The 21,926-nt window shown below is 43.3% G+C and overlaps 1 protein-coding gene and 1 long non-coding RNA gene across 6 annotated transcripts in view; one reads left to right on the forward strand and one right to left on the reverse strand.

The window, feature by feature from the left end:
* LOC139574430 (TBC1 domain family member 9B-like) overlaps positions 1-18,144 on the reverse strand; it is a 60,240-nt gene extending 42,096 nt beyond the window's left edge. For 2 of the 5 annotated variants that reach the window (XM_071398988.1, XM_071398987.1), the window contains exons 1-4: positions 17,687-18,144; positions 6,513-6,620; positions 2,588-2,706; positions 1,427-1,655 (exon numbers count right to left, since the gene is read on the reverse strand). In XM_071398988.1, the coding sequence (XP_071255089.1) occupies positions 1,427-1,655; positions 2,588-2,706; positions 6,513-6,620; positions 17,687-17,804 (574 nt within the window). In that variant the 5' untranslated portion in view covers positions 17,805-18,144. The remainder of the gene's footprint in view (positions 1-1,426; positions 1,656-2,587; positions 2,707-6,512; positions 6,621-17,686) is intronic. The other 3 variants (XM_071398989.1, XM_071398990.1, XM_071398991.1) reach the window with 3 other exon arrangements.
* A 226-nt stretch (positions 18,145-18,370) lies between these two features.
* Positions 18,371-19,888, forward strand: LOC139574433 (uncharacterized). Its single transcript, XR_011674771.1, has 2 exons — positions 18,371-18,497; positions 18,731-19,888. It is a non-coding gene; the product is annotated as an uncharacterized lncRNA (long non-coding RNA).
* Positions 19,889-21,926: the final 2,038 nt, after the last annotated feature.

A 21,926-nucleotide genomic window follows, 5' to 3' on the forward strand; every position in this document is an offset into this window, starting at 1 on the left:
CTGCTAACCTACAAAGCATTACATGGGCTTGCTCCTACCCATCTTTCCGATTTGGTCCTGCCGTACATACCTACACGTACGCTACGGTCACAAGACGCAGGCCTCCTAATTGTCCCTAGAATTTCTAAGCAAACAGCTGGAGGCAGGGCTTTCTCCTATAGAGCTCCATTTTTATGGAATGGTCTGCCTACCCATGTGAGACGCAGACTCGGTCTCAACCTTTAAGTCTTTATTGAAGACTCATCTCTTCAGTAGGTCCTATGATTGAGTGTAGTCTGGCCCAGGAGTGTGAAGGTGAACGGAAAGGCACTGGATCAACGAACCAACCTTGCTGTCTCTGCCTGGCCGGTTCCCCTCTCTCCACTGGGATTCTCTGCCTCTCACCCTATTACAGGGGCTGAGTCACTGGCTTACTGGTGCTCTTCCATGTCGTCCCTAGGAGGGGTGCGTCACTTGAGTGGGTTGAGTCGCTGACGTGGTCTTCCTGTCTGGGTTGGCGCCCCCCCTTGGGTTGTGCCGTGGCGGAGATCTTTGTGGGCTATACTCGGCCTTGTCTCAGGATGGTAAGTTGGTGGTTGAAGATATCACTCTAGTGGTGTGGGGGCTGTGCTTTGGCAAAGTGGGTGGGGTTATATCCTGCCTGTTTGGCCCTGTCCGGGGGTATCATCGGATGGGGCCACAGTGTCTCCTGACCCCTCCTGTCTCAGCCTCCAGTATTTATGCTGCAGTAGTTTGTGTCGGGGGGCTAGGGTCAGTCTGTCATATCTGGAGTATTTCTCCTGTCTTATCCGGTGTCCTGTGTGAATTTAAGTATGCTCTCTCTAATTCTCTCTCTCGGAGGACCTGAGCCATAGGACCATGCCTCAGGACTACCTGGCATGATGACTCCTTGCTGTCCCCAGTCCACCTGGCCGTGCTGCTGCTCCAGTTTCAACTGTTCTGCCTGTGGCTATGGAACCATGACCTGTTCCAGACCTGCTGTTTTCAACTCTCTAGAGACAGCAGGAGCGGTAGAGATACTCTCAATGATCGGCTATGAAAAGCCAACTGACATTTACTCCTGAGGTGCTGACTTGCTGCACCCTCGACAACTACTGTGATTATTATTATTTGACCATGCTGGTCATTTATGAACATTTGAACATCTTGGCCATGTTCTGTTATAATCTCCACCCGGCACAGCCAGAAGAGGACTGGCCACCCCTCATAGCCTGGTTCCTCTCTAGGTTTCTTCCTAGGTTTTGGCCTTTCTAGGGAGTTTTTCCTAGCCACCGTGCTTCTACACCTGCATTGCTTGCTGTTTGGGGTTTTAGGCTGGGTTTCTGTACAGCAAGAAAGGCTATATAAATACATTTGATATATATTTTTTTTAAATCTTTTTTTTACCCGGCATTTACAACTAACGGAAACCCTGCTCCACACCCACCTTCTTTCCCCAGGAGGAGAGAGTAGAAGCAGAGGTGGTTGACGCTGAGGTAGACCCAGCCCTGCCGGGGCACACGGCCCTTCCAGTAGCTACAGGAGTAGTAGTTGACCAGCTTCTCCTCGCCGGGCATGCCAAACAGCTTCCTCATCTTCAGCTCAGCCTCACGGAACTTGCCAGAGTCCTCATCCTCCAGGGCAGCCTTGCTCTTGTTCTCCTCGGCAATGATGCCCTAGATAGAAAGAGTAGAGGAGGGAGTTAGGTTCTGTTACAATATATATAGACAGAGAGAAATTGTATCATTTATGCTGCTGCTCTTGTTTTTCACGAGTGGCACGTGTAGCTTGTTGTTGGCCAATCATAAGTCATCAAAGCAGCAATAGGCTACAGTCAGAGCCTCCATGTATGGCAAATGTTAGGAGATATCTGATCAATGGAAGTTTGAATTAAAATGTATGGGTTGTTGTTTTTGTTTGTAACTGTGTAGAACAAGAAAGCACATGCAGCCTCAATTAGCCTACATGGATAGCTTAACTAGCTTCTCCCGGTTTGAGGCAGTCAAGAGGAGGTACTACACGTAATCATTTTGGATGATAAATAATCTAGCTATGGCAGCTTTTAGTCTACTGTAGGGAAAGTCGGCTTGGTTGGATGCTGTCTCTCCCTCCCTCCCTGTTGCTGTGTCACTCGCTCACACTCACAGCAGCCTACACACACAGCACGGCCACTACTAGAGCGTTACCTATGTCTACCATCTCTCCCTTGCGCTTTATCAGCTCCAGTTATTAAAGTAGCTAAAAATCTACTTTTCTGCTGCTTCCCTCACTAGGATCGGACCGGGACTGGACCAGGTCTATCCAGAACGGGTCTAGTTGTCGACGGATCAATTCGGAATGGATCTCTATATTATAGAAAATGTACGTATGGGTGCGGTTGAAAATGACCCAGTATAATTTTGGAACGGGTCCAACTTTTTGGACCTGTAAAGGCCTCTAGTTTAGATTAAAGTGACAATGATGCATAGATCTGCATTTAGTGGAGGAACTGAGTCAGTAGCTTACGAAGGAGCAACAATTAGCTAGGACATAACAGGGTATGATCATTGAATTCTAATTTGTTCTAATTCTATGAGGTTGAACTATACTTTGTGGCAGCAGTGCCTACCGAGATCTTCCCCTTGACGAAGGTGGTGATATCTTCGTTGTTGTCAAAAATGGAGAGCGTCTGGAGCAGGTTGGTCTCCAGCCACTCCCAATGCTCTGTGATCTCCTTCCGGGAGGAGCCTGGGAAAACACAGTATTTACCCACATCAACACGAAGGTAAAAATCGGGTACAGGTGTGCTTTAGAGGGTACAGGTGTGCTTTAGAGGGTATACAGTGCATTTGGAAAGTATTCAGACCCCTTCCAGTTTTCCACATTCTGTTACGTTACAGCCATTTTTTCAAAAATCACAAAAAAAATGAAGAAATGTTGCTAATTTATTACAAATATAAAACAGCAATACAAAAAAGTATTCAGACTCTTCGCTATGAGACATCCTGTTTCCATTGATCATCCCTGAGATGTTTCTACAACTTGATTGGAGTCCACCTGTGGTAAATTCAGTTGATTGGACATGATTTGGAAAGGCACAGACCTGTCTATATAAGGTCCCACAGTTAACAGTGCATGTCAGAGAAAAAAACAAGCAATGAGGTTGAAGGAATTGTCCGTAGAGCTCAGAGACAGGATTGTGAGGCACAGATCTGGGGAAGGGTACCAAAAAATGTCTGCAGCATTGAAGGTCCCCAAGAACACAGTGGCCTCCATCATTCTTAAATGTAAGAAGTTTGGAACCACCAAGACTCTTCCTAGAGCTGGCCGCCTGGTCAAACTGAGCAATCGGGGGAAAAAGGCCTTGGTCAGGGAGGTGACCAAGAACCCGATGGTCACTCTGACAGAGCTCCAGAGTTCCTCTGTGGAGATTGGAGAACCTTCCAGAAGGACAACCATCCCTGCAGCACTCCACCAATCAGCCCATCGTGGTAGAGTGGCCAGACGGAAGCCACTCCTCGGTAAAAGGAACATGACAGCCCACTTGGGAGTGGGAGACTAGTCCATAATTGAGGGAAAGATGAACGGAGCAAAGTACTGAGAGATCCTTGATGAAAACCTTCTCCAGAGCGCTCAGGACCTCAGACTGGGGCGGTTCACCTTCCAACAGGACAACGATCACAGCAGCCAAGACAGCCAAGACAACACAGCAATGGCTTCAGGACAAGTCTCTGAATGTCCTTGAGTGGCCCAGCCAGAGCCCAGACTTGAACATCTCTGGAAAGACCTGAAAATAGCTGTACAGCGACGCTCCCCATCCAACCTGACAGAGCTTGAGAGGATCTGCAGAGAAGAATGGGAGAAACTCCTCAAATACAGGTAAGCCAAGTTTGTAGTGTCATACCCAAGAAGACTCTAGACTGTAATCGCTGCCAAAGGTGCTTCAACAAAGTGCTGATTAAAGGGACTGAATACTTATGTAAATGTGATATTTCCGTTTTTTTTTATACATTTGCAAACATTTCTAAAAACCTGTTTTTGCTTTGTCATTAAGGGGTATTGTTGAGGGGGAAAAACTATGTCATCCATTTTAGAATAAGGCTGTAACGTAACAAAATGTGAAAAAAGTTAAGAGGTCTGAATACTTTCCGAATGCACTGTAGGTGTGGTTTAGTGGGTGTGGTTTAGTGGGTCTAGGTGTGGTTTAGTCGGTATAGGGTTTGGCCCTAGTTAGGATCCTGGGTCAGTTTAGCATTTCCCCCACTGATGGTTAAGGTTAGCATTAGGGGATCTGTACCTTCAAACCAGAGTGCTTTAGTGCAGCTAGCATAGGTGAAACTTGATATCGTAAAGCAATGTCGTATCAGAGTCACTAAATCTCAAGTCGAGTTCCAAGCCCCTGTGCTCGAGTACAAGTCGAGTCCCTATGGCTGAAGTACGAGTCGAGTCCAAGTTGGAGTCACGAGTCCATCAATTTATAATAGGTCTTATCATGCAATTGTTTCTAGTCACCACCAAATGGCGCCACTCCCACTCCCTCATTTAAAAAACTGTATATACAGTTAAGAACAAATTCTTATTTTACAATGACAGCCTACCCCGGCCAAACCCTCCCCTAACCCGGACGACGCTGGGCCAATTGTGCACCGCCCTATGGGACTCCCGATCACAGCCGGTTGTGATACAGCCCGGGATCGAACCAGGGTCTGTAGTGACGCCTATAGAACTGAGATGCAGTGCCTTAGTCGACTGCGCCACTCGGTAGCCCTAAATATTATTCATCACTACCACAAATTCTACTCAATAGCGTTTCACTACTTATTTACTAAATACATAAATGGTAAGTCGGGCTCTCAGCTACTTTTTTGTAATCAAGTAGTTATTTGCAGAGTGAAAACTAAAGGGAGACTTGTCAGAACCTGACTATGGGATGCACGGAGGGGGAAGTGGGAGGGTAGAGCAAGATGAAAATTCAAAGACAGACTACTTTTCTATCCACAACGAGAGACAAATAGCTACACTGTTGTGCTATTAAACTCAATACTATTGTTTTCAATTTCGTGAAGAAGTTTCTGTTTCTTAACCAGGCAAAGCTAAATAGCAGGCTGGTGACTGGTGGTTACGGGGAAGCAAGAGAGTGGCTTGTGCGATGTGTAGCCTATGATCGGAGGCTGAGCCGGAGCGGAGCCTGCCCACACTCATCGCTTGCTCCTCCACAACTCACCAGCTAATGTAGGCTGTGTGTGCCGGGTGTGTTGGATCCTTCCCACTGCTAGAGAACAGAACCCTCGCTACTCTGCTCATCCAGCGCTGCTAATATTCTGCTCATCATAGTAGCCTATCCAGTCCAAGTGCAAATACAAGTCACAGGGGGCCAGTCCGAGTCACTAATGGTCGAGAAAGTCAGTCCGAGTCACTAATGGTCTAGATGGCGAGTGCGAGTCCTCAATGGTCGAGTACAAGTCGAGTTAAAAGTCATGAAAATCGGGACTTGAGTAATACAACACTGTTCTAAAGTGTGTTCCTCTCCTTGTCACTTTAACATTCTTGGCACAGATGTGAATAAACCAGTCCCTCAGTGTCCGGTCTGGAGCTTGAAGTCACAAGCTCTGCTGATTGGCTACTGCGTAGCAACCAGAGGATGTGAGTGGAGCGTGAGTAATTTGGCTGGAGAGTGGAGCGGGTTTTAAAAAAATTGGGGAGCTTCGGCCTTCTCTCGCACTCCAATTTCACTCAGGTACCGCTCAGCCATGAGCTCTGGGGTGAGAGGATCGCGTGTAATTTGACTGGAGCGTGGAGAGGATATAATTTTGGGGGGATCGTCTGCCTTCTCTCTCGCTCCGGTACAGCTCAGTCACAAGCTCTGGAACTAGCGGTGCCAAAAGCCCTGGTCTTTCCTAGAAAACCTACGTAAATTACGATACCAGAACGGCCCCCCCAAAACTTTGGTCAACAGAAATTTGATCTCCACTGTGAATTATTTTAAAGTTTGCTACGAATTGAGATATTTAATTAAATAGTAATCCATTCTAACTACTACATTTGTCGTCACACAGGACCACGTGCTGACACAGACCAATCACAGGCCGGCAGGCTACGAGGATGCTCGCAGGCTACGAGGAGGCTCGCGCCCTCATGCCATAGACATTAAGGTTGACTCTCTCAGGCAGGATGAAAACGACTACTTCGACCATGATCCTTTGCTAGTTTCGGCCACTTTCAACATGATCCTTAGCGTTTTTGGTGCCATCCAGCCCCATCCAGAAACATGGCGCGCTTCAAATTGAAATACTTCCGGCTTCATGCTCCATCGGGAGTTTTCCATAGGAATATGTGGATGACGTCAGAGCTATCACTATCTACTGGTTGTAATATCTATGGGATAAACCTAGAACATTGCAGATCAAGGAGAGGTCTCTTAACACCTGATGATAATGGATCACATTTATATATGCCTAGCGCTTTTATTCAGTTTTAATTAAATAGGCTAGCTTCAAAGAAAGTTTGTCTGTCCCAGAATATTCAGAGGTGTCATGGCATGGTTTTGCACCCACCACATGCGATGCTGCAGAAGATCGAGTCCCCTGTCTGGTGCAGGATCCTATAGGGAGCCACTCTGGCGCTGGAGTCCAGGACAACATCCATGGTGCCCACCAACAAGCCTGAAGAAAAGCAGCACAACAAGTCAGGCTACTATTCGATGTATGGCCCTTACAACACGATTTACATTTGAGTCATTTAGCAGATGCTCTTATCCAATATCCAGAACAACTTACAGTAGCAATTAGGGCTAAGTGCCTTTGCTCAAGGGCACAGACAGATTTTTTATCAAGTCATCTCGAGATTTGAACCAGCGACCTTCGGGTTACTGGCCCAATGCTCTTAACCGCTAGGCTACTCATACTAATGCAGTATCTCACTATAATGTTTCAACTGACTAGTTGAGATAATAGGCCTACAGGAATCCCAAAAGGGGACTACAGGTCAATCAGAAATCCCAATAGGTGACTACAGGGTCAATCATCCAAAATATTGTATTGCTGGCTGGAGGAGTCCTTACTTTACATGGATGACTTTTAAGCTGGGTAAACAAAGGTTATTTGGCTATGATCTGAACTGACATCTGTTTGTTAAGCTTGAGGAAGTCCGACGCCTGCTGGCCCAAAGCCAGACATTCAAACTCACGTGTGTGCAAGCACACACACCACACACACGCACACATACACCTCACGCATTTCTACATGACTTACTATTTCATAGCCTACATTTTACGGTCTTCATGTGACTGGTGTACTGTAGGCTTGTATAAGACTTATGTTCCTAGAACTGTTCAGCAAAACAGCGGCAGTGACGCTGTGGCTAATACAGACAGGGACAGGGAAGAATATCTACATCAAAGGGAAATGTCAAACTCTTGTGAATGAAAGAGTAACTTTAAAGAGCGACTGCCTTTAAAAAGCAACACATCCCTTTGAAAACGGCCCATGTGGCATCGGCTTAAGTCAGAAACAGTTATTCTAGTGTCAAAATTGAATACAAAGTGTAAATAGGATAATTTTGGTCATAAAGTCAGTCTCATCTAAAAGTGAGTTTTGATTTGGGTTTCGATTTGACGATGTACATTTGCCCACTAACATGGTGTGAACAGCTGCAGTGGTTGCTCTCTATCAAATAGCATAGAAAGCAACAGACATGCACAGCACCCCGACTTTGTTTACATAACATCTCACATTTTTTTTACTTGAGAAATACTGCACCAAACATCTTAGATATAAAACATTCTCGGCAAAAACATAACAATTAATTACAGATTTATCGAATTATCTTAGATTCATTCTGAGGATTTGGAGGAAGTGAAATAGGCTTCCACATCTACAGTGTCTCATGGGGGATAAACATTATCAACCAAATGCGGAATCGGTCAGGAAACGCACCTCCAAAACTGAATTTATAATGAGAAACAGAAAGAAACACATGCCAATCGGCTTGTTCTTCGGCTCTTTAAAATTAGACTTGACGACGTCTGGGTAGTCTTTCAGATGGGAGTGATTTGGTCTAATTTAGTAATTAATCTGATTAAATCATAACTGTTGAAGTAGATAGCTACCTAACCTAAAGTTTCTAAAGAGCTCTTTAATACGAAATTGTTTTTTTTATTTTTTATTACATGACATTGTTATTCCCTTAGTTACTAGAATAACTGGAGATACCTATATCTGGTGTTTTATGATAGCATCCAAATTCAATATGGGAGGCTAATCCAACTTCCATTGTTTTGGTCATATGACAGGGCTAGCTAGACTCAAATCAAATCAAGTTTATTTTATATAGCCCTTCGTACATCAGCTAATATCTCGAAGTGCTGTACAGAAACCCAGCCTAAAACCCCAAACAGCAAGCAATGCAGGTGTAGAAGCACGGTGGCTAGGAAAAACTCCCTAGAAAGGCCAAAACCTAGGAAGAAACCTAGAGAGGAACCAGGCTATGAGGGGTGGCCAGTCCTCTTCTGGCTGTGCCGGGTGGAGATTATAACAGAACTATGCCAAGATGTCTCAGGTTTCAGGTTGGTTGAGAAGGGTGCAATTGCGGTTCGCAATTCGGGGAGTTCCTGCATTTGGGCATTATTGCATCTGCAGAAGCTAGTGACGGGAAGTTCAGCTCTTTTTACTGACTCTGATCTATTCAACTCGTTCAGTCAAAAGAACAAATATTTTGACTAATTTCGTTCATTTGAATCAGTAATGCCAAGAGCACAAGGGACCCCCTACCGGCAAACAATGAACTGAAAACTCGAAAGAGTCATGATTCTATGGGCCTTCCATTCACGTCGTTCACCATAGGGGGCTTATTGGAGTGGTCATTTATGACTGAGGCTTGTAAAAATGTGCTTTAAACCAGGGATTCTCAACTGGAGGGGGGGGGGGGTCGCGACCCCAACACGGGAGGATTTTAAGAGGACGTGGGACTTGTGCTATATAAAAAATAAATAAATAAATTTTAAGGTAACCGCCACACCAAACCTTTAATTTTGAAAGGATACGGCCTCACTGCATATTGTTGCTGAATTTCACAATGTTACCGCTACACACAGGCGTGCGTGCGCCGCACCGCTTATTGTTGCTGACTTTACATGTGCAGCGCGTCGGCAGTGGTGAAATGGCTAGCTACGTTCGGACTTGGAGGGTTTTCGCGCTGCACACACTCACTGACCAATACAATAACGTTCTCCCCCCCCCCCCATCATCTTCTGACATATACAGTGGGGAGAACAAGTATTTGATACACTGCCGATTTTGCAGGTTTTCCTACTTACAAAGCATGTAGAGGTCTGTAATTTTTATCATAGGTACACTTCAACTGTGAGAGACGGAATCTAAAACAAAAATCCAGAAAATCACATTGTATGATTTTTAAATAATTAATTTGCATTTTATTGCATGACATAAGTATTTGATCACCTACCAACCAGTAAGAATTCCGGCTCTCACAGACCTGTTCGTTTTTCTTTAAGAAGCCCTCCTGTTCTCCACTCATTACCTGTATTAACTGCACCTGTTTGAACTCGTTACCTGTATAAAAGACACCTGTCCACACACAATCAAACAGATTCCAACCTCTCCACAATGGCCAAGACCAGAGAGCTGTGTAAGGACATCAGGGATAAAATTGTAGACCTGCACAAGGCTGGGATGGGCTACAGGACAATAGGCAAGCAGCTTGGTGAGAATGAAACAACTGTTGGCGCAATTATTAGAAAATGGAAGAAGTTCAAGATGACGGTCAATCACCCTCGGTCTGGGGCTCCATGCAAGATTTCACCTCGTGGGGCATCAATGATCATGAGGAAGGTGAGGGATCAGCCCAGAACTACACGGCAGGACCTGGTCAATGACCTGAAGAGAGCTGGGACCACAGTCTCAAAGAAAACCATTAGTAACACACTACGCCGTCATGGATTAAAATCCTGTAGCGCACGCAAGGTCCCCCTGCTTAAGCCAGTGCATGTCCAGGCCTGTCTGAAGTTTGCCAATGACCATCTGGATGATCCAGAGGAGGAATGGGAGAAGGTCATGTGGTCTGATGAGACAAAAATAGAGCTTTTTGGTCTAACTCCACTCGCCGTGTTTGGAGGAAGAAGAAGTATGAGTACAACCCCAAGAACACCATCCCAACCGTGAAGCATGGAGGTGGAAACATCATTCTTTGGGGATGCTTTTCTGCAAAGGGGACAGGACGACTGCACCGTATTGAGGGGAGGATGGATGGGGCCATGTATCGCGAGATCTTGGCCAACAACCTCCTTCCCTCAGTAAGAGCATTGAAGATGGGTCGTGGCTGGGTCTTCCAGCATGACAACGACACGAAGCACACAGCCATGGCAACTAAGGAGTGGCTCCGTAAGAAGCATCTCAAGGTCCTGGAGTGGCCTAGCCAGTCTCCAGACCTGAACCCAATAGAAAATCTTTGGAGGGAGCTGAAAGTCCGTATTGCCCAGCGACAGCCCCGAAACCTGAAGGATCTGGAGAAGATCTGTAGGGAGGAGTGGGCCAAAATCCCTGCTGCAGTGTGTGCAAACCTAGTCAAGACCTACAGGAAACGTATGATCTCTGTAATTGCAAACAAAGGTTTCTGTACCAAATATTAAGTTCTGCTTTTCTGATGTATCAAATACTTATGTCATGCAATAAAATGCAAATTAATTACTTAAAAATCATACAATGTGATTTTCTGGATTTTTGTTTTAGATTCCGTCTCTCATAGTTGAAGTGTACCTATGATAAAAATTACAGACCTCTACATGCTTTGTAAGTAGGAAAACCTGCAAAATCGGCAGTGTATCAAATACTTGTTCTCCCCACTGTATCTTGATTGCTAACTATGCAGATGTCTCCTCAGGTATTGCACATGTGGATAGTTAGCTGTCATTTAACTCATGTCGGCTAGCTGTCAGTAGGGCTGGGCGATATGACCAAAATATTATATCACAGTATTTTTGGACAGTATGATGGTATTTTTAGTTTTGAATAATAAAAGTTCTACATTTCCTTTATGAGTAGTGAGTGATCCTAGGGTGGCAACACATACATTTTAAGTGATTTCAATGAGTCTTTCTCCAGTCTGATTGTTTTATACTGTTCAATTTCACTTCAACCAAAACAAATTCAGGTCTACAGCATCACTGATATTATCAGGCTGTATTAGCTAGCTACGTTTGCTCTTACTCAGTACATTTATTAGCTAGATTTAGCATTAGCGTCTCACAAGATTTAGGGCAACTTGCTAAGAAAATAAAAACTAGCTGTTTGCTGATGAAACACAAAATAATAGTGTCATTATAGAACACTAGTGGATTTAAATTAAGAAGCAAAGTGAAAACAGTATTGTTGTCATCAACATTTTTGCATGTGCTGCATTGACCATGCAGACTGAACGCAAGTGTCTCATGGTTGAGGTACAACAAATGCGCTCCTTGAGTGACAGGGGGCGTGGCTAGGTCTGTGTGGAAAGTGGCATGGCGAGAAAGAGCGGAGAGAGATGACTCAAGTAGCGAAGTAAACTATAAAAATTGACATTACCAATAGCGTATCACATTTAACAAACCAAACATTCAAATACCGTTATAGAAGGTAAAGTAAAAACCCAAACCGGTCCCTGCATCAATACCGGTATGTCATAAAATACGGTATACCGCCCAGCCCTAGCTGCCAGAGTAACATCATGGACACATTTTTAAAAGGTGCATCTCCCTCTTCATCTACTGCTGCTTCCAATGTCAACAAAAAGGCAGACAACACAGCCCCTGTCAAGGAGAAAATACGACCCCGGCTTCATCAAATATGGTTTTACATATATAGAAGACAGGCAGGGTGAGTGTAGACAGCAGTGTGTACTATGCAACAAGCTGTTAGATAATGAGAGCATGAAACTCTCCAAACTGAAAAGGCATCTGGACACCAATTTATTTGTAACTTTTTTTTTTTTTCACCTTTATTTAACCAGGCAGGCTAGTTGAGAACAAGTTCTCATTTGCAACTGCGACCTGGCCAAGACAAAGCAAAGCAGTTCGACACATACAACAACACAGAGTTACACATGAAATAAACAAACATACAATCAATAATACAGTAGAAAAATCTGTAAACAGCATGTGCAAATGAGGTAGGATAAGAAAGGTAAGGCAAGAAATATGCCATGGTGGCGAAGTAATTACAATATAGCAATTAAACACTGGAATGGTAGGGTGTGCAGAAGATGAATGTTCAAGTAGAGATACTGGGGTGCAAAGGAGCAAGATAAATAAATACAGTATTGTGATGAGATAGATTGGATGGGCTATTTACAGATGAGCTATGTACAGGTGCAGTGATCTGTGAACTGCTCTGACAGCTGGTGCTTAAAGATAGTGAGGGAGGTAAGAGTCTCCAGCTTCAGAGATTTTTGCAGATCGTTCCAGTCATTGGCAGCAGAGAACTGGAAGGAGAGGCGACCAAAGGAAGAATTGGCTTTGGGGGTGACCAGTGAGATATACCTGCTGGAACGCGTGCTACGGGTGGGTGCTGCTATGGTGACCAGTGAGCTGAGATAAGGCAGGGCTTTACCTAGCAGAGACTTGTAGATGACCTGGAGCCAGTGGGTTTGGCGACGAGTATGAAGCGAGGGCCAGCCAACGAGAGCATACAGGTCGCAGTGGTGGGTAGTATATGGGGCTTTGGTGACAAAACGGATGGCACTGTGATAGACTGCATCCAATTTGTTGAGTAGAGTGTTGGAGGCTATTTTGTAAATGACATCGCCGAAGTCGAGGATCGGTAGGATGGTCAGTTTTACGAGGGTATGTTTGGCAGCATGAGTGAAGGATGCTTTGTTGCAAAATAGGAAGCCGATTCTAGATTTAATTTTGGATTGGAGATATTTAATGTGAGTCTGGAAGGAGAGTTTACAGTCTAAGCAGACACCTAGGTATTTGTAGTTGTCCACATATTCTAAGTCAGAATCGTCCAGAGTAGTGATGCTGGACGGGCGGGCAGGTGCGGGCAGCAAACGGTTGAAGAGCATGCATTTAGTTTTACTTGCATTTAAGAGCAGTTGGAGGCCACGGAAGGAGAGTTGTATGGCATTGAAGCTCATCTGGAGGTTAGTTAACACAGTGTCCAAAGAAAGGCCAGAGGTATACAGAATGGTGTCGTCTGAGTAGAGGTGGATCAAAGAATCACTAGCAGCGAGAGCGGCATCATTGATGTATACAGAGAAGAGTGTCGGCCCGAGAATTGAACCCTGTGGCACCCCCAAAGAGACTGCCAGAGGTCTGGACAACAGGCCCTCCAATTTGACATACTGAACTCTATCGGAGAAGTAGTTGGTGAACCAAGTGAGGCAATCATTTGAGAAACCAAGGCTGTCTGCCAATAGGTCTGTAGCAGTTTGGGTCTAGAGTGTCTCCCCCTTTGAAGAGGGGGATGACCGCGGCTGCTTTCCAATCTATGGGAATCTCAGACTATACGAAAGAGAGGCTGAACAGGCTAGTAATAGGGGTTGCAACAATTTCGGCAGATAATTTTAGAAAGAGAGGGTCCAGATTGTCTAGCCTGGCTGATTTGTAGGGGTCCACCAAGCATCCAAGTCACAAAGATAAGACAGCTGACTTTTTAAAAAGAAGATGTCGATATCTGGTGGCCTCACAAGACTCATTGAAGAACGTATGCACGGTACAAGAAAAGGCACTTCGCGCATCATACCTTGTACCCCAGCGCATTGCTAAGTGCAAAAAAGCCCACACCAATGCAGAGGATTTCATACTCCCTGCTGCGATTGATATGTGCACTGAAATCTTGGGAGAGTCACCCGCCAACAAACTTAAAACTACACCCCTATCCAATGACACCATGAGGAGGAGAATCAAGGACATGTCTGAGGACATAACGCGCCAGACATCAGAGCGCATCAGTGAAAATGGCCATTACGCACAGCAGCTTGATGAATCCAAAGATGTGGCTAACCATGCAATTCTAATGGTCTATGTCAGACACGTGTGGGATAATAACTTCGAGGAGCAGTTCCTTTTAGTGCTGATTTGCCCACCACCACCACTGCAGAGGCGGTCTTTAACACAATGGATATGCACCTGAGCTCGTTGGGACTGGCCTGGGATGGGTGCGTCGGTGTGACCACTGATGGGGCACCTGCCATGACGGGAAAGCACTCCGGGGTAGTAAAGCGGATCCTGGAGAGAGCACCAAGTGCGACGTGGAACCACTGATTCCTACACAGGGAGGCATTGGCAGCAAAGGACATGGTGCCTGAGCTCCACGTCACTCTCCAGGATGTGATCAAGTGTGTCAACTATATCAAAAAGAGTTCCGCGAAAAGCAGGTGTTTCCAGGCCTTCTGCAGGGATATGGGGAGCGAACACCAGCAGGTGCTTTATCGTGTAGAGATCCGCTGGCTTTCCAGGGGTAAAGTGTTGGGTCGCTTTTATGAGCTTCGAGCAGAGATTGCTGCATTTCTTTCAGAAAACAAGTAATCTCTGGCCGAACATTTCGATTGTGAGGAGTGGCTCGCACAGGTTGCCTACCTGGCAGATATTTTTGATCATCTGAATTCGCTCATGTGTCAATGCAAAGTCGGTTTGAAAAGAGGGACAAAGTGGATGCCTTCAAGATGAAGCTTACCGTTTGGGCAAATCATGTTTCTCACGGGAGTATTGACATGTTTCCCAATGCTGATTTCAAGATTCAGAATCTGAGCAACAAAGCGCACGGCGACACACTGAAAAAAACATTAAACAGCATCTTGTCAAGCTGCAGGGAAAGTTTTGCGACTACTTCCCGGAGGAGAACAGGAGACAAGACGACTGGATTCCAATCTCCCCTTTGGAGTGGAGATGGGAAGCGTCACGTTGCCAGGCAATGAAGAGGATCAGCTGGTGGAGCTATCATTTGATCGCAGACTGAGCGTGCGCATCCCGGAAATGACTCGGCCACCGTTCTGGTGCAGCATAGTGGGAAAATATCCTGCTCTCTCCTGTCATGCAATCAGAATCATGCTACTTATCTGTGTGAAAGTGGCTTCTCTGCTATGGCCGTGATGAAAACTAAAAGCATAAACAAACTGGACAGCCAGCAATACCTCAGTTGCCCTGTCAACCGTCACCCCAGGCTTCAATAAACTTATCAAAATGAAGAAACACCCCCAGCTTTACCACTGATAGGCCACACACACAATAAATAAACAGGTTAATGAGTTGTTGTTCACTATGTTAAGTATTATTGTTAATTAATACTGACATTCATATTACATTTTATTAAACTGGTTAAAAACGTAAACCTTTAAAAAAACGTTAAGGTTGTGAAACTATTCACATGGTAATTGATAATTAAGAATTCCTAATGATTGCTGTTTTTCCTATTTTAAAAAGTGTTGTGTTACTGTTCATTAACATTATTGAACTGGTTTTGATATCATGTTCTGAGTCTGATAATGTATTACACCCCACTCCTGAACAGGTCTACTAATTAAAATGGCTTATTCTTGAATTCATAATAAATGTTTTCTCAGTTAATATGGCTGTGTAATGACTTTAATACCATAAGAGTAGACCGTGATTTTGCAAGTGAAGCCTGCCCAATAAGGCAGCAGCAAAACAACATTACAAAATGGAATTATCGACAGTCCATAATATTGCGTCGCGACTCAATTGTCATTGTCAAATGTGGGTCCCCAAGCAAAATCAGTTGAGAACCACTGCTTTAACTTCTCTAGGGTAGGGGGCAGCATTCGGAATTTTGGATGAAAAGCATGCCCATATAAAACTGCCTGCTACTCGGGCCCAGAAGATATGATATGCATATACCTGTTAGGATTGGATAGAAAACACTCTAAAGTTTCCAAAACTGTTAAAATAGTGTCTGTGAGTATAACAGAACTGATTTGGCAGGTGAAAACCTGAGAAAAATCCATTCAGGAAGTAGGATTTTTTGGGTTTTTTGTAGTTTTCTATTCAATGCCATTACAGTATCCATTGACTTAGGACTCAAAGTGCAGTTCTTATGCCTTCCACTAGATGTCAACAGTCTTTAGAAATTGTTTCAGGCTTGTATTCTGAAAAATTAGGGAGTAAGACCAGTCTGAATGAGTGGACCTTGCAGTGTCACAGAGCTTTTTCATGCGCACGACGGAGAGAGTGCCTTTCTTGTTTACCTTTTACATTGACGACGTTATTGTCCGGTTGAAATATGATCGATTATTTAGGCTAAAAACAACCTGAGGTTTGAATATAAACATCGTTTGACATGTTTCTGTGAACTTTACGGATACAATTTGGATTTTTTGTCTGCCTGTTGTGACTGCGTTTGAGCCTGTGGATTACTGAAGAAAACGCGCAAACAAAACTGAGGTTTTTGGATATAAAGAGAGACTTTATCGAACAAAAGGAACATTTATTGAGTAAATGAATGTCTTCTGAGTGCAACCATATAAAGATCATCAAAGGTAAGTTATTAATTTTATCTCTTTCTGACTTGTGTAACTCTTCTACTTGGCTGGTTACTGTTTGTAATGATTTGTCTGCTGGGCTATGTTCTCAAATAATCGTAAAGTATGCTTTCGCCGTAAAGCATTTTTTAAATCTGACACCGTGGTTGGATTCACAAGTTAATCTTTAAACCTATGTAAAATATGTTTTGTTTTCTGAATTTTTATAATGAGTATTTCTGTATTTGAATTTGGCGCTCTGCAATCTCACTTGATGTTGGCCAGGTGGGATGTCCCACATACCCTAGACTCTCTAGGGCCTAGAGAGTACATGTGTTGATTGCTAGGCATTCAAATAAGATTTATTGATACATTTGAAACGAGCTCCGGCTGTGACCACCACAGGACTAGATTGTAAACGACTCTTTGCGGAATGATTTGCTTGACTGCCATAACGGTTGGTACAGTAGGTACCATAACGTTGGATGCCAACCGGCGATAAAAACCACAGAAAAAGAATAGTCGAGGGCGACAACAGTTGACAGTGTCCTTTAGCAGGTGGGAGTGAAGGACTAACGTTAGCTAGCTTGTCCTTGGGGACTCCGATACACAATAGGCGCGAGCGACACCTTGTGCTCACACGGTTGGCTAGCAGTGTTGCCCCCGCCTGCTCTGTACCAGAGGAACTAGAGGGAGCGACGCAGGTAGACAGTGACCTTCGCCCCCCTGCTGGTCGGTGCACTGTTTTACGGCAGTTCTGTTGATGACAGCGAGAGCAGGTTTTCGTTCATGCAGGAACCAATGGGATGTTCGGGTGATGGGGGTCGTTCATGAAGGAACTAACTGTATGCTGGAGGGGGCGTTCCTAAAATGCAGAAATAGCTATATGCAAGAACGAATTGCGGTCCGCAATCAAACACTATTGGGTTGGTTAGGCTGACATAGTTTACTAGCTATTATTAACTAGCTGTGTGTACTGTTTAGTGGTGCATGTGAGAAAATGCACATACTTCCAGCAAATAAAACCTATCAACGATGTTAGTTAGTTAGCTGCAGACGAAGAAAAAACAACGCACTAACTTGGAGAGCCAGCTCCACTTTACACGTCAACAGCTAGCCTGCGCGCTAGCTACCTTGCTAACAAACCAAGCTTTCTAGCTAACGTTAGCTAAAGCCCTCATTACATTAGCCAACACAAATTACATTTTTCAGAAATATGAGAGCAATTGTAAACCAAATAATATTATTGTATAGTTACCAGTGATGCCCCCTCCTTTGCCATGGCCCTTTCTCCTCTGGAGAATGAAGAAGGGGTTCGCCCTTTCGCTCACCCACAGAGCATTGGCAAGCAACACCTCCTCTGGAGTTATCCACATTTTGAATAAGCTTTTTCCAAATTACACACTTATTATTGGATATTATGGTGCAAAGTGTACGGTAAGCGACTTCACACAAGCATGTTTTGCAGACGTGTTGCCTGCTGTTTTGAGTTCATGTCCGTCTGTGCAGCTGGTTGCTCTGCTGTTGTCTACTCGGAAACGGTTTCCACTAGCTACCACAGCCACAAAGTCAAAATAGTCTATATCGTAAAAATTCGTGAAAACAAAACTTTAGCCTTTTGGTCTTGATTTAACGTTAGGGTTAGCAGTGGTGTGGTTAAGGTTAGGTTTAACATTCAAATTTAAGAAGCGTAATTGTAGAAATAGGCTGGGATAACTAGTGACGACCCTCGAAACTGGTCGCTTTCTACTTTTACGTAAACACGTCCAATTTACGTTCATATCATAGTGTACATTGCATCGCTGCTTGACTCACTGTATTAATTTAACCTATTTAATCCCATCAGTCACAATAGCGACCGTAAAAAACGTTTTCAGTTATAAAGGCTCTAAACATTTTTATTGAATGATGTATCAATGCATTCCCAGCAAGTATTGAAATAATAAAGGGTTACAAAGAAATATGTGCAGTGTCACATGTTTAGTGTAAATTGTCACATGACCAGAGCTGTTTACTTCCTGGTTGCACCATGAGAAGACGATGGCTGCATCAAAGCTCCCAAACAAAAGGTTAGTAAAGTATGTTAACATAAAGATGGGACAAGGATTTTTGGTACACATCATCTTTAAGGTGTCTAGTATTGATATATGGATTTGCAATTATTCAACTTTGTTCAGTGTGGTCATAGAATGTGTAAACATGTTGACGGCAACAATAGTGTCCGGTGGGATAACAGTGCATCTAGGTATACACATACATAGTTCTTGTTCTACCTAACTTTCTACTCTGTTCTTTCTTTTAGTTTCACTTTGAGTCAAGTTCTGGATATGTTGGATCTAGGTGACTGCCCAGACAAGGCATGCAAACATTGCAGTTATCCCTCATAATGAGAAATATGCTGTCCTCAGTGATTGTGATAGCGATGGGTCAGATATGGACTATGGACAGGCCATTTGCCATTGAATGCATATGCTGATCCTATGCAAACAGATCATGACAGGAACAACGTTATCAGTGATGATGACCTACCCCCACCCATTGTTGATAATGAAGAGCCAAGGGCCTCTACCTGACCGGGAGGTCAGCCAGAAGAGCCAAGGGAAAAGCTGCAAGTGGTCAAAAATAAAGATTGAGTGTTCAAATGATCGAAGAGGCCTGCCACCGATGTGATTCCAAACCACATAGTATACAGCCCAAATATGCAAAAGTTTGGCACGAAACCACTGAGCCACGGAAGGAGATCTTTACTGGCTGCTACTGTTAAAGATCAGGCAAGATATGACAAAGCTTCTCACTGGCCAATCAACATGATGCACCGGTTCCAGAGATGTCGTCATTGTGACAAACGCACTACCTATGCATATGAGAAATGCGAAGCGCCACTGTACATTGAGTACTTCAAGATATACCATGGACAGTAGAAAAGGAGATAAGAGTGAATGAAAAATGGCTGAAAAATAGAAAAGTCGATAAAGGATGAGGAGAAGCAGTACAACAGACTCCAGGAAGAAAAGAAAAGTAGATGAAAAAGACAATCAAAATGACAAATGTTTTTGGGAAAAAAGGTCAATTGATTCAAGACATACTTTATGACAGGTCTGACTGATCGTAGTTCAAAATAGTGATGCACAAACTAATCGTGCACTTGGTTCTGAAGCCTACCTCTATGATATATATATATATATATATATATATATATAAGCACTCAATGTGCAGTGATGCTTTTTATGTATATATATATATTATTTTGTTCTGTGTAGGCCTCTACTTGAATGCATATTATACAGGCTACCTCTATCCTAAATGTTACCTTTATGTTCAATGTGAATGAATCACGACTGCTATACAATTGTTAGTGAATGTTGCACTAAAATGTCACAATGACAATGTTACAATGAATATTGCACTAAAGTAACAATGTTACAATATATGTTACAATAAAGTAACAATGTTGAAATATGTTGATGGTTGTTTTTTTGTCTTTGCTCTCAGTATTCATATCGGTGTTGTATAAAGGTTTTTGATACGTACAATAGTCACACTAGAATGTGATGGGGCATTCTAGTGGCGATATTGGGGACTGCCAGTGACAGAGTTTTAAATGTGTTGATAACTGGGCTGGGATATATAAGAATTTTGATGACTGCATAGGAGAAATATGTTAATTCAGTATACATAACATTATCCCACCGGTCACAATTGTGACTGACCATAAAACACACTTTCACCTACTTTTACATGAAAATGTAAAACAATGATGATTGATTATCTCAAAGGGTTACTAATGACACTTGATTTGGATATTTTCATGTCTGGGAAAAATTCGGGATTAAATGGGTTAAGTGAAAATGTAATCACAAACCACTTTCCCTGCACAGTTTTTATGTGAGTAAAGCCATACCATATAAAACGAGTCATGACAGCTCTGATGGTAGTTTCGGTACAATTGTATAAATGCCAACTGATCATTTGTTCGTTCGACATGGTGGGATATTTTTGCATCGGTGTAATTAATTATGCGACAAATGGTGGCGGAAATGCCTTTAAGCGCAGATATTTATATTAATAACAGTAAACTTGGAGTCACGCGATCAAATGGTGTGTGATCCTCCAACTATGACTTACGAAACAATGCAGTTTATTCAGCCTGGCCTCAGACTAGACTTAACATAATATACTGAACAAAAATATAAACGCAATATCCAACAATTTAAAAGATTTTACTGAGTTACAGTTCATAAAAGGAAATCAGTCAATTGAAATAAATAAATGAGGCCCTAATCTAAGGATTTGACATGACTGGGCAGGGGCGCAGCCATGGATGGGCCTGGGAAGGCATAGGCCCAGCCATGGATGGGCCTGGGAAGGCATAGGCCCAGCCACTGGCGAGCCAGGCCCAGCCACTTGGGGAAACAGGCCCAGCCAATCAGAATGAGTTTTTCCCTAGGAAAGGGCTATATTACAGACAGAAATACTACTCAGTTCATCAGCTCTCCGGGTAGTTGGTTGCAGATGATTCCACAGGTGAAGAAGCTGGATGTGGAAGTCCTGGGCTGGTATGGTTACACATCGTCTGCAGTTGTGAAGCCGGTTGGACATACTGCCAAATTGTCTAAAATGATGTTGGAGGCAGCTTGTGATAGAGAAATGAACATTCAATTCTCTGGCAACAGCTCTGGTGAACATTCCTGCAGTCAGCATGCCAATTGCAAGCTGTGGCATTGTGTTGTGTGACAAAACTGCACATTTTAGAGTGGCCTTTTGTCCCCAGCACAAGGTGCACCTGTGTAATGAGCATGGTGTTCAATCATCTTCTTGATATGCCACACCTGTCAGGTGGATGGATTATCTTGGCAAAGGAAAAATGCTCACTAACATGGATGTAAACAAATTTGTGCACAATATTTTAGAGAAACTTTTAGTGTGTTTGGAAATTTCTGGGATCTTTTATTTCAGCTCAAGAAACATGAGACTAACAATTTTACATGTTGCATTTATATTTTTGTTCAGTATATTTTTTAAGATAATCTTTGAGAACTAATAATTACCAATAAAAATTAGACAAAGAATCTAAAATTCCAAAAATGTAATGGCATTTGATTTAATGCCAAATCATGCCCCAAATTCATTATGCCAATGAACGCTCCCTATAGCTAGGTTTCCATCCACTTGGCAACAGATTTTCATGCAAATTTTCTAAAATCATCAAAGAAAATGTAAATTTTCCCAACAGTGGTGTATTTCCACCAAACGGACTTGTGGATAAAAGTCAATGCGTGATGACGTAGCACACGCAAAATTAACTTTTTAGTTTAAGTTTGTACCAAATAAAAATCTAAAGTTCAATGCGTTTCTATGACATTTTCAACAACCGATAGTTGTCACAAACTGTTGCATTAAATAGCATCTGCGCTCTAGCAAACAGCTTGCAGATACAGTGCAGGTAGACTTGTCTACATTAGATTATTAGGGATATTTATATTTGTCAAATGGCAGTC

Source organism: Salvelinus alpinus, chromosome 4 (genome assembly GCF_045679555.1).
Source record: "Salvelinus alpinus chromosome 4, SLU_Salpinus.1, whole genome shotgun sequence".
Classification (NCBI taxonomy): domain Eukaryota; kingdom Metazoa; phylum Chordata; class Actinopteri; order Salmoniformes; family Salmonidae; genus Salvelinus; species Salvelinus alpinus.